Source organism: Gobius niger (assembly GCF_951799975.1).
Source record: "Gobius niger genome assembly, chromosome: 14".
In the NCBI taxonomy this organism is placed as follows: Eukaryota; Metazoa; Chordata; class Actinopteri; order Gobiiformes; family Gobiidae; genus Gobius; species Gobius niger.
In genome coordinates, this window is record NC_136865.1 from 28330244 (window position 1) to 28343973 (window position 13730).

The following is a 13730-nucleotide window of genomic DNA, read 5'->3' on the forward strand; positions in this document are numbered from 1 at the left end:
GCTGATGGACATTCACTGGAGCATGAGCTGGATTATATTTGTCTGCTACGCTCTCTCTTGTGTTTTTATATTCATTGATTCTTGGCCCAACATGGTCGGAGTCTCACAGGTGACACTCAGGTGCCAGAGAAGGAGGAGGACAAAGATGAAGATGAGAAGGAGCGAGAGGAGGGAGGGAGCTGCACTGGCCAGCTCCTCCACCTCCTCCTTCCTCCAGTCCAGGACACCACGCTCTGAAACAGGGACATTGAATTGATCACGGTGTCTTCTCCCTGAACAATTAGAGATCCCAGATTGATATCAGTGCTCATGTTATTGGCACTTTGAAATCAATCTGACTCTTGCAGGATATGAAGCTGCTCCCTCTACATGTTTTTTTTTTATATCATGCTACTGCAACAAAACCCAGGTCCGGAAGCTCTTACAGTAAAAGTTCAGAATATTGAAACATTTGCGTATTGTCTCCGTATTGAACAACTCTTCTAAACTTGTAAAACGCTCAGTCCATCCTGCAGCTTAAACACATCTGTCTCCGTGAGCCTGGAGTCTGGAGCCTGTGTTTCCTCCAGCGACAGATTCATTATTGGACCCGCCCGCTCACCTCCGGGACCCCCTTCCCTTATTCACTCATCTGATTTACACCGAAACTCAATCCGTGTGCGAGGAAAGTCATTCTTTATACAGCGCCGTCCGAGCCCAAAGCAAATCCCGGCATATTGTGTGTTTTTCTTTCACTGAAAGGTCAGGAGCGGCTTCATGGGATATGGATGTCCACTCTCTCGGTTTTATTGCGAGGCCAGGAGTGATTTAGAATCCCAATATGAGCTCAGGAGTCTCAAAATAACCCCCACTTTCCAAACATATGAAAAGTTGGGCCAATGTGAATAGAACAGGACAGGTCAAATATAACTCCAATAAACGTTTAAGTAGCTCAAATTATGTCTTAAGTGAAAGTGTTCAAAGCAGAAGGTAGAGAAAGTGGGAAATAACATGGCAACTTCAAAAACACAAAAATGCCTTTAATCTACTCTTTGTAATTCTCTGTAATGAAAGTTTGTATACTGCCTGCTTCTCGGCTTTGTGCATTGTCATCTATGAGTGAGCTACAGTTGTTTATTTGTTTGTTTGTTTGTTGCTGTGTCACTGTTGTGTTTTTTCTTGAGGCTGTTCTGAAATAACTGGGGTAAATAAAGTCGTCTGAGGCCCTGTCCACACGAAGTCAAGCTGAGGACCAAAGATATTTTATCAGTCTAGTGTATCGTCCATACGAGCCCGGCGTTTTGGGCATCTGTAAACGAACATTTTCCAAACTAGGACCCAGAGAGGAAAGATCTCAAAACGCCGTTTACGTGGCTCCGTTGCTACGACGTCTCTGCAACTTTTACTAAAACGCCAGAGTGGTGTCTGTGATCCATAATCTACTGACTTTATACTGAGTTTGACTCATGGATCTATGATGGTATGACTCCGCCCCTCTTTGCTCCACTGCAGTCCACAAGCCACAGGTGACAAGTAGAAAAACACAAGTCAGTCTGTGTTTTTGGACTGACAGTAAAAGTCACTGACAGGTTTTTACGTCTGAAGAATAAACTCTCCTCCTCGTCTCTTCTGTAGATCCTAAATCCTGCAATCAGTTTCATTTTCACTGTTAACATTCCACATAAGTTTACTGCACATAATGTGACGCTAACACATTATCTGCGTCACAGCGCCTCACACAGGCCTGGAGGATGAATGGTTTTCACAGACCTGAGTCGACCCATGTGGACGCTCACATTTACTGAGCTGCCTCAGGCTTAAAAAGAAAATTTCTGAAAATATAAGCGCTTTGTCTTTGTGTGGATATATTCTGAATCTGAAAACTCTACCAAAGTTCAGGAGTTAAAAGTCACTTGTTTGTCAATTGTACCACATGTTCTGTCATTCCATCAGTGCAAACAGCATTACGTAAACCTAAAACAAAGCATTGTGCAAAATCTGTGTCATATATAAAATAAGGAGTGGTCTAAAGTCTGAAAAATGGAATAAGAGTGAGGTGTTTTGTCATATTCCTAAGTAGCCTGTTTCCATTCAGTAAAATTCAACCAATGATCACAGAACATGACAGAATGATGGTCAAATATAATGCTTAATGTTGACATCAAGATCTATGAGGTTCTTTCAAAAAAATTGGTCTTCAGCTACAGCTTTTGTCCAAACTGACTTCTCCTTCTATTCTCTGGGTTATTGTCACAGAGAATAGCCTTTAAAGCAGGGGTAGGCAACGTCAGGCCCGGGGGCCAAATCCGGCCCTCCAGCACAGCACCTCTGGCCCTCAAGATGATTTTGAGAAACATTAATACACAAATCAGAGAGTACTTTTAACATTATTAGAGTTAAATGGGAGAAAAAAGGTAGAAATACTGTCAATACACCCAATTAGGTCATTTATTATGTAGGTATTCTCTTTTTTATTCTTGTTCCATTGGCGCTTTAGCATTTGTATCTTGGATTAGTTCAAACCGATTCAAATTCAACATAGAAGAACTTTTATTCAGGCAATTTTAAGTCCTTTATCTCATTTAAGATGGTCAGTTTTCCAGTGTTGCGCTTTACTTTGGCTAATAATCAGCGGCTTCGGCCCTCGATCTATTTACAATAAAGAAAAAATGCTTTAAAGGGACTATACAGAGTTTAAAAATGTTAAAACTAAGTATTTTCCTCCCCCTACATGATCCAGCCATGTCCTAATGTGTAGAATGAGCCCAGACCTGTTCACCACAACTGCCTCTAAAAGCAGAAGCTGCAGTTACGCATAAGACCTGAGGTGGCAGCAGTGAGTATAAAATGACCATCGAGTCTCTTTAAGAATATTCTCCCTCTGTGTCTCAGGAGCAGAAGCCGAAGCAGGTGACCGGGTACCTGCTGTTCTCCCTGGCCACGGCGGTGATCGGCTCCCTGCAGTTCGGCTACAACACGGGAGTCATCAACGCTCCGGAGCAGGTGCGGGTCCCAGGCAGGAAGTGCAGGATCATCATCGCCCGCATGATTCTAAAAAGGTGTTTCTCGTCATTTCTCTCTCGACAGAAACTGCGTAACTTCTTCAACGACACGTGGATGGAGCGGTACGGCGAGCCCATCAGCGCGGGCGTGTGCACCATCGTGTGGAGCGTGTCCGTGGCCATCTTCAGCGTGGGCGGGATGGTGGGCTCCTTCAGCGTCGGGGTCATGGCCAACCGATTCGGGAGGTAGGGCTCTGACGGCAGTGTTAGGAAATCTGGAAATGCTTTCAGATAGAATAGTCTGACTTTAACTGTTTTCTGATGTTCAGCAGTGTGGCTTTAACCCTATTGAGTTTATATTGAGGTTTTTTGTATTGATTTTTATTGATTTTTTTTTTCAGATCAATGTTATGAAGCCGAACATTGAATTTAATTTAAAATCTATTTATAGAATTTTTTTACATTTTGTTTTTTAAACAAATTGTTATAGACACTGAATTGTTTTACCCTGATTTTTTACATTGATTTTTTTTACAATATTCATATTATTCAGCAAATTATTTTTGACACAGACTTTTTTTACATACATTTTTTTTGCATAGAATTTCAAAACACCGGTTCTTATTTTAAAATGTTGTAAATTGGATGCTTGAAAAAAATTTGGTTCACACAAATCAGATGCAAAAATATCAATGTTATTTAAAGGGACAATACAGATGCACGATGCAAGATGTTAAGGAGAAAGCAGGCAAATGAATAATCCCCATATTGACCATTGTGTTAAAAATCATTGTTTTCACCTGTTGCCTTAAGGGACTGGACATTTTGAAATATGTATTTTTCTCCCGCCACATGTTCCAGCCATGTCCTAATGTGAATGAGCTCAGACCTGTTCACCACAACTGCCTCTAAAATCCTGCAATGTCACTCAGAAAGGTGTTAATTCGAGTCTGAAGTGCCGTCATACAGGAGCTTAAAGGAATAGGCCACCGTTTTTACATACTGAGATATGTTCTTACCTTAGCTTTGACAAGTTCTTTAGGACCTGTCTGATCTTCACCCGTGCCTTCAGTCACGTAAACACAGCGCAGACGGCGTTAGCATTTAGCCGCTCCCCTATAAAATAAAATAAAAGATAAAAGGGGGAACTATATTGTAATAATAATACCAGGAGTAGTTCGAAATCCGCGCGGTAATCTTCACTTTACTGTGCGGATGCCAAATTACTCCTGGTATTATTACGCCTTACAATATAGTCCCCCCTTTTATCCGCTTAGAAAATCCACATTGTTTAATTTTGTGTAATTATACTTTGTAGTGGAACACCTCACGTAACCATATTTAAATTGGGAAAACGTGGAAGAGCTTGGTAGCTTCTATCTTGACCTGTTTTGGAGCTATAGAGGAGAGAGGGAGAGGCTAAATGCTAACACCGTTTGTGCTGTGTTTACGTGACTGAAGGCACAGGTGAAGATCAGACAGGTCCTAAAGAACTCGTCAAAGCTAAGGTAAGAACAAATCTCAGTATGTAAAAACGGTGGCCTATTCCTTTAATATAGAAGGTGCAGTTACACATAAGACCTGAGGTGGCAGTAGTGAGTATAAAAATGTCCACCTAGTCCTTTTAAATTCAGTGTATAAAAAGCTCTTAGAAAGATAAAGATAACAAACACACAGATTGACCTTCATATTTTTGCTGCTAAAACGTTTTGAACATTTTTGTAGGGTATTTTGCTCCACATTTTATAATTCTTTTTCACCTTATTTTGGAACAGTGTGGCCAGACTGCAGGTCTAGCTCAAGCTGACATTGGCTTTAATGATATTGATGGGATATGTGACATTTCTGACAAACCGGTGTGTGAATATTTAGTTCAACTTGTTTTTTTTTTTTTTAGAAACCGTCAACTCAAAGTCACAACAGAAAGCGCATGAAAATATCGCTAAAACTTTTTCATGGCCGTCTTTCCACTCTGTTACAAGCCTGAGGTCACGAGAACTTATTTCCTTTGAGCTTATTCCCATCTTATTTATTCATTTGACAATACTGTAATTGAAATCCCTGGAGTTTAATAAGGTAAATAACCGTTGAAAAGTGACCTCATCCTAGTCCTTCTAAATAAGTAGCTCTGTTAAAAAGAACAATCTGGGCTGAGGTCAACTCTAACTCAGAATAATTTGTAGAAAGGAAATAGAAACATCATCATCAGGCGCAGGAACCCCTCTCGGAAAGTTGTGCCCATACTGAATGTTTTTGTCAGCCCTTTTCTGCAGTCCATGACACGATTTGTCCAAAAAAACTGACTTTATCTGCTCTATTATTACTACCAAACCTTGACTTGAAAATGTCTTGACCCCCGTGTCTGTTCCCAGGCGCAGGTCGATGTTCCTGGTGAACATTTTGGCCGTGATCGGGGGCCTCCTCATGGGCTTCTCCACCCTCTGCTCCTCGTACGAGATGGTGATCGCCGGCCGCCTGGTCATCGGCCTCTTCTGCGGCCTCTTCACCGGGCTCACCCCCATGTACGTGGGGGAGGTGTCGCCCACGCCCCTCCGCGGAGCCTTCGGGACGCTGCACCAGCTCGGGGTGGTGGTGGGAATCCTCATCGCGCAGGTCAGACGGCTTCATGCATTCACCAAACTGCAACGCTGTAAATATTACCACTGACTTATATAAAACCGTTTAGGCACCGTTACTGTAAGCCAGACATTGTTGCTGGACACGCTAGAGACAGACAGGGGAGATTGGGAGATAGTTGAACCTTAACCCAAAGGTCGATGGCTTATAGCAGGGGAAGGCAAGTTTGCGTCATGGATTTTAATAATTCCCAAAACACCCAAGGGCCGGACAACAACATTGTAGCCTAAAGTAAAGAACTATTTTCTGCAAATGCCAATGTTTTACTTCAGTGGTTCTCAGGTGGCTTTGGGACCCACCTTTCCCCTCGGATGACGAGCCGAGGACCCAAATAAAACTGTAATTTGTCATATATCGTAGATTTCCCATTAAGACTGAAATTATGATCAAAACAGCCCAATAACATTAATTTTAACAGACACAGTTAGTGTTTCCGTGCAGTTTCAGATGGAAAATATTGAATGAAAGTTCCCTATGGACTCGTGACCCACTGAAAATGGTTCCATGACCCACTTTTGGGTCCCGACCCACCAGTAGAGAATCCCTGTTGATCATTATATCTGATCAAGCGGGATGTTCTGACAGGACATTAAAGTACTGACACTATTTCTCGTATTTTTTGATTACTTTAACAGGTATTTGATCTCTTATTTGCATAATAATATTTCTCAAAATCATCTTGGGGGCCAGAGGTTATGTGCTGGAGGGCCGGATTTGGCCCCTGAGCCTGACGTTGCCTACCCTTGGCTTATAGGAACGAATATCGTAATAACAACCAATAACATAAGGAATTTGTCCAGTTTCAAAATGTAATAAGCCAATAAAGTAATACGTTATTACATTAGAGCAATTTGACAAGATCCTGACAAGATCAAAATCAGTCACAAAGGTAATTAAATTTAGCCAACAATGTAATAATACATAAAACGGACTATTTTCAAAGACTCACATATTTAACATAGTTTTTGTGCAGTTTTCTCTAAATGTTAGAGGATCTACTATCTTGTGTTTGACCAAAAGGTTGGCGGTTCAAATCCCTGCTCTCACAGGTTCTCACATTGCATTAATCACTCAAGTCCCAACTCAAGGACAGGACGTACTTTGTTGAAATTGGCCACTGTGACATGGCCTGTGGAGTCCCCCAGGGGTCAGTCCATGCACCCCTCTTATTCAATCTATACACGCTTCCATTGGGTCAGCTAATGGACTCAACTTATAAAGCGTTTTTCTACCTTTATCAGGCCCAAAGCGCTTTACAGTCAGGAACCACTCACCCATTCACTTTCTCATTCAGACATTGGAGGCAAGGAGGGTGAAGTGTCTTGCCCAAGGACACAATGACAGTGTGCATTTGCGGGAGCTAGTACACAGCAATAATGTGTCATACTCATGGCAGGGGGACAAATAAAAAATGAAACCCATTGAGATCTTTAACATGTAACAATTTAGAGAAAACTGCCTAAAAAGAAAGTTAAATGTGTTAGTTTTCTGTTTTGTTTTTCAATAAAGTAAGATTGAAGTATTATTTATTACATTATTGTCTGAATTTATTAGATGACAATTTGAAACTGGCCAACTTTATCACGTTATTGGTTGTTATTACGCTATAATTTCAATAATTTCAAAACAATTTTGTTGGGCTTTTACACAATACATTTAATCTTTTGATCTTCTAATTTAAAGATGTTTAATTGTCTTTTTGCCGAGGATCAAATAGAAGTGTGGGCAATATATCATACTTGTTTGGTAGATTTGTACAATATTGAGTAAGTCTCAAAGTAAAAACAAAAACAATAATAAGCTGCAAAAACATCTCCTAAAAATGGAATGAAAATCTAATATTCTTGATGTGTAATCCATCAAAAAAGGTTCTTTGTTTAAGTGTTTTCTTCTGTACTTTTGTAGTTTTTTGTAGTCTATTCAAGTCAATTATCCTTGTGAAGCAGCAACTTAAATAAAGATGTTTACCGGCATTTTTTGTTCATGTTTCTGACGGTTTGCAAAAGTATCGCTTGATCATTGTCATTGAGAAAGTCCCCCCCAAAAAGCTTGTTTCAACATTGTGCTAATGGTTTGAAAAAGTAACAATAACTTTCCCAAAAGTTGCGCATGCGTGAGTGTTTCCTCGTTTAACTGGCCTGATACATGCCGCCTCCGCCTGTGTGCAGATCTTCGGTCTGGAGAGTCTGCTGGGCTCGCAGACGCTGTGGCCGCTGCTCCTGGCTCTGACCGTGGCCCCGGCCGTTCTCCAGTGCATCCTGCTGCCCTTCTGCCCCGAGAGCCCACGCTTCCTGCTCATCAACCTCCAGCAGGAGGAGCAGGCGCGCAAAGGTACAGAGTCACTTTATACAGAGCGAGAGTGGACATCTGCAGATACAGATGTTCAGAGGAGCCGCTGAGATCCTAAAGCAGGACAGTAACAGTGATTTGGACAATGATGTGAACAAATTAAGATCATGGATGCAGTCACAGGTTTACCGTGGGGCACGACAAGTCATTAACCTCTTACCACCCGCCTAAACCGAATGCATTCTGTCCTCTTTGGCTATTATATAGGCCTGTGTAACACCTCATTTGAAAGCTAAGACCCACAAAACTGATCTTTTTCCTCGCATTGTTGCTGTGTTGTGTCACCTTTTGTATTTTTTTTTCTTTTTTTTTTGTCACATTTTTGTTGAATTTTTGTCACTTTTTTTGTTGAATTTTTGTCACATTTTTGTCACATTTTTGTTGAATTTTTGTCACATTTTTGTTCAATTTTTGACACATTTTTGTCACATTTTTGTAGAATTTTTTGTCACATTTTTGTTGACTTTTTGTCACATTTTTGTTACATTTTTTTCACTTTTTTGTTGAATTTTTGTCACATTTTTGTCACATTTTTGTTGAATATTTGTTACATTTTTGTTGAGTTTTTGTCACATTTTTGTTGAATATTTGTTACATTTTTGTTGAGTTTTTGTCACATTTTTGTTGAATATTTGTCACATTATTGTTGAATCTTGTCACTTTTTTGTTGAATTTTTGTTGATTTTTTTGTTGATTTTTTGTTGAATTTTTGTCACATTTTTGTCACATTTTTGTCACATTTTTGTTGAATTTTTGTCACATTTTTGTCACATTTTTGTTGAGTTTTTGTCACATTTTTGTTGAATATTTGTCACATTATTGTTGAATCTTGTCACTTTTTTGTTGAATTTTTGTTGATTTTTTGTTGAATTTTTGTCACATTTTTGTTGAATTTTTGTCACATTTTTATCACATTTTTGTTGATTTTTTGTCACATTTTTGTTGAATTTTTGTCACATTTTTCGTGAATTTTTGTCACATTTTTGTTGCGTGTACATCCTTGTTTTCAAGGTTGTTCTCATTTTTTGTGGCTGTTTTGGTGCTTTTTCCCAAGAAGCTTTTTGATTAGGGTAACGCCAAACTGGAGAAAATGGGATCCGTTCAGGTGGGAGTTAAGAGGTTAAATGAATTGTGCCACAATGAAGGCCTTAAATTCATTAAAAGGCATCAAACTGGATTCAAACTGGCATCAAGTCTAAATTTCTTGGAAAATTGTGACATCGCTCAAACATATTTAGGTGCAGTTTTGTCAATATAAAGCATACCTTAACATTAACCTTAACCATAATATATAGATGAATGACTTTATTTTGACTCTTTAAAAAGTAAAACAAAAAGTGGATATAACTTGCAAAGTCTTACAAATATTTTGTGAAGGTCTTACATTTGACTTTGAGATTCCTGCATTTTCCCTGATATAAGGTTGTTCGCCTTCTTGTGTTTGGAAGGACATCTAGTGGTCATGAGAGGTATTATAAAAGAAAAACAAATCATTGAATACGCTGTGATTCTGTCAGGACCCACCATAATTAAAGGATAGCAATTCCATAGAGATCATGTAAAAATACTGTACTTTACCACAAATTAATGTTGAATTGACTTTTATAGAAGATAAATATTGAGATTGGTGTCATATCAAACATCTTATCCGTAGAGATCATCATCAGTAAAAACCGAGTAGAGTAGAAGCTTGTTTGAATATTTCGTTTATGTATTTGTCTGCAGCCCTGGTGCGTCTTCGCGGCACTGAGAACGTGAACACAGACATGCAGGAGATGAAGGAGGAGAGCGCCAAGATGGCTCAGGAGAAGAAGGTGACTATCCCAGAGCTGTTCAAGTCTGCGGCCTACAGACAACCTCTGCTGATCGCCGTGATGCTGCAACTGTCCCAGCAGCTGTCGGGGATCAACGCCGTGAGTACTCATACTGCCAGACTACTACTACAACTACTACTACAACTACTCAGACTACTTTCTTACAAACAAACTATAATTTTTTCCTAGTACAGTGTTGTATCGGGCGGGGCACCATTCAACGAAACCAACCAATGGCAATCCTGACGGCCATTTTGTGTCTGGCCCTTTTAACCCAGTGCAATGTAAACAAATGGGAAACACCACTTATTACCTTGATACTGTTTTGATCTGTTTAGTTATTTCAGGACTTTTATATAATTGACCTCATGTCATATCTGGAAAGAAAATAACATTTTAGCAGGTTTATTATCTTACTTATCATTGTGTCCTTGGGCAAGACACTTCACCCTTATCGCCTCCTGTGTCTGCGTGCATTGGTGTGTCAATGGGTGACTGGTTCCTTACTGCACTGCAAAAAGTGGATTCTAAACCAGTAAAAAAGGTCTTACTTTAAGAAATAAGTTCTTATTTTTTCCCTAAAAAGTAATAATGTTTTGCCGAGCAAAGTTTTCTTGAGAAAAAAAATCATATTTTAGGAAATAAAATCTAGCCATTTCTTGTTCAGATATATTTGCTAAAAACATGCTAGTTTTTCTTGTAACAAGAAAGAAAAACTTTTTGAATCTTCTTCAGCTTTAGACAAAGAATATTTTTTCTTATTTTAAGAAAAAATAAGATCACAGCAACTCTTAATTTAAGAACTGATTCTCACAGAGAGATAATACATTCCATTCTTTAAAGTGGGCGGCTCGGTGGCACAGCGGTTAGAGCCTCAGCTTCACCGCTCGGGCCTTTCTGTGTGGAGCATGTTCTCCCCGTGTCTGTGTACGTTTCCCCTACAACTAAAAACATGTGCAATAGGTGAATCCTCCAGCAGGTGATTCTGGCCATCTGGCTCCACATCATGGAGATTGTATTTATTAAGAACATTTTGCTCAAAAATGTGTGTAATTTAGAACATTTTACTTAAATCAAGCAACATTTAAGTAAAATACCCCTAATTTTTTCACTAAATAAGAATGTTTTCCTTAAATTATTCCTTTTTCTGAGGACATTTTGCTTAATTCTAGCTATTTATTTGCTTAAATTTAGTGTTTCTTTCTTATTTTAGGATGAGAAAAATATTCTAGGAAAAAGAATTCTTAGCAAGAAAAAAATGCTTCCCCATTGGCAGAATTTTAAAGATTTTTTTCCTTGTTTTTAGAAGGGTACTTTTTGCAGTGTGTAAAGCACTTTGGGCCTGATAAAGGTAGAAAAGCGCTATATAAGTTGAGTCCATTTACCATAATATGACTAAACATTTGTATTGGTTGCTATAGGGGTTAGTCTCGCCGGCCAGTCACAAGATGGCCGTCACGTTTGCCACGTCAACAAGCGTCCAAACAGAAATGGTGTTCTGTGACGCATTGTTCTGGTTTAAAGTTTTGGTGCGTAATAAAGTACAAACTGCTTTCCGCCTCTCTTCTCCAGCGGCTTAATAAGACGCCGTTCAAATTGCCTATTTTTGCAGAAAACCTAGACACGGATTTACTCCTTTTTCTTCTGTTTCATATAAAGCTACACTCTCTGCTCCGGTCGCTAAAATGGAAATCGCTTTACAAACTCATAAATGACCCAAATAAAAGCAACTGCACTCGTTTCAACAGCGCCTCTGTATCTAAATCATCACAAAGAAAGGACTAAATAGCTTTCCCCTCCCCGTTGTTGCAGGTTTTCTACTACTCCACTGGGATTTTCAAATCGGCCGGAGTGAAACAGCCCATTTATGCCACGATCGGAGCTGGAATCGTAAACACCATCTTCACTGTGGTCTCTGTGAGTGACAGCGTTTATTATTATGAATCTCGTCTAAGTTCTTGATCACATCGAGACTTTTCATAATGTACATCCCAGATTTCACATGTGCTTTAATCATTTTGTCGTCTCATCTTCCTGTTTCCGTCAGCTGTTCCTGGTGGAGAAGGCGGGCCGCAGGACTCTGCACCTCCTCGGTTTGGGAGGAATGGCCGTCAGCGCTTTGCTCATGACCGTCACTCTGCTGCTCGTGAGTCCAATCATTTCATGTGGAACACGTTTCTCGTGCTCACGGTGGAACTGGGTGACATTAATATCTCAGTATTTGAGATAGCGCAGCAGGTAGCGCTCGTGCTTCACAGCTAGAAGGTCCCGGGTTCGATTCCCACCTGGATGGGGCCTTTCTGTGGAGTTTGAATGTTCTCCCCGTGTCGGTTTCCTCCGGGTACTCCGGTTTCCCCTACCACTAAAAACATGTACAATAAGCCAGGATGAATGATGTGGGCGTGAATGAATGGTGGTGTCAGAGGGCCCGTTAGACGTGTGCAGATGTGTGCAGATGTGTGCAGATGTGTGCAGCTGTGTGCAGATGTGTGCAGATGTGTGCAGATGTGTGCAGATGTGTCAGATGTGTGCAGTCGTGACAGCGCTTCTGTCAGTCTCCCCCAGGGGAAACTGAAGCTACACACGTAGTTTACCACCACCCAGTGTGGAGTGAATTTACAACATGTAAAGCTCCTTGTGATTGATTGATTGATTGATTGATTGATTGATTGATTGATTGATTGATTTGATTTTTTATTTGCACATATAACATTAAAAATACACATTTGCAGGTACATTAAAGCTGTGCAGGAGAGAGTGATAAGACCACGAGGTCTTATAAAACCACCTCCCCAAAATCATATTAAACAGGCATAAAATGATCAAGCAAGACAATGGTTACAATGACACATCAAGCATTTAAATGTATCTATTGAACAGTATAAACTTATTTACAGATCATTATTTTCAGCTCTCTTTTGAAAGAATTTATGGTAGGTATAGTCTTTAGAGCGGGGGCTAAATGATTCCAAAGGGAAGGCCCTCTGTATTTGAGTTCTACAAAAGGGAAGATATTTGCAGCGCCTGGTGGAGTAGGCATGAACATCTGAAGAATACATTAAAAAGTTGTTAAAAACTCTGGGCATAACATTTGGCATATTCACATACTTACACATAAAGATATTTATGCAATAGATGTTAACATTAAATATTGTTAGAATGTTATATTTTAAGAAAAGACCATGTGAGACCATTTCACAGACATGTGACCAAGGCACTGTATAAATAAAGCTCTTCTTCTTCTTAAACATACATTGCATTACATTATCAAAAAGATAATTGTCCTGAACAGACTTCAAAACGACAGAAAAAGCACTTTTATTCCCCCATGTTTTGCCATTTCCCCTCATTTTTTTCCACATTTCTTGACATTGGAGATAGATTGATATTGTAAATGTGCAATTTCAAGTTTCATCTTGCAGATGATATAATTATTATTGTTTACAAAATGTACTACAGGATTTGTAGGAAAGACAAGATGCTAAGGAACATCAAACATTGAAACTAGAGCCAAAATAGCTAGAGATTTTATAGAAAAAAACAAAAAAGTATGCATGAATATGAAGTGGCGTCATTGTGTCTTTGGGCAAGACACTGACCCATTGTATGAATGGGTCAGTGAGACCATTTACCATTTACCACAGCAAAAACAGAACCCTTCATGCCATTAATGAGTGTCAAACCAAATAATAACCAATTTCATGTTTTTTTGTTTTCTTTAAACGCACACTGAAAGTTGACAGTGTGTATGACAGTTTCCATCTTGTTCAATGATAAAGTATTTTGAGAGATTCGCATTGAACAGGGTCTAGACTTTAATTACACTTTGAAGGACCCTTTATACAAGAGAGGGTCCGTGAGGATTCTCCAGTCTCTCATTCTATCCACGTACTGCTGCGTCATAAAGTAGTTTACTGTTGGCTCTCAGCCTGATTAAATGGAGCCATGA

General features: G+C 39.6%; 1 protein-coding gene across 1 annotated transcript in view; it reads left to right on the forward strand.

The window, feature by feature from the left end:
- slc2a3a (solute carrier family 2 member 3a) overlaps positions 1-13730 on the forward strand; it is a 33984-nt gene that overhangs the window by 18190 nt on the left and 2064 nt on the right. The window contains exons 3-9 of the mRNA XM_079570960.1: positions 2872-2982; positions 3067-3227; positions 5354-5594; positions 7787-7949; positions 9693-9880; positions 11594-11698; positions 11829-11927. Of these exons, the coding sequence (XP_079427086.1) occupies positions 2872-2982; positions 3067-3227; positions 5354-5594; positions 7787-7949; positions 9693-9880; positions 11594-11698; positions 11829-11927 (1068 nt within the window). The remainder of the gene's footprint in view (positions 1-2871; positions 2983-3066; positions 3228-5353; positions 5595-7786; positions 7950-9692; positions 9881-11593; positions 11699-11828; positions 11928-13730) is intronic.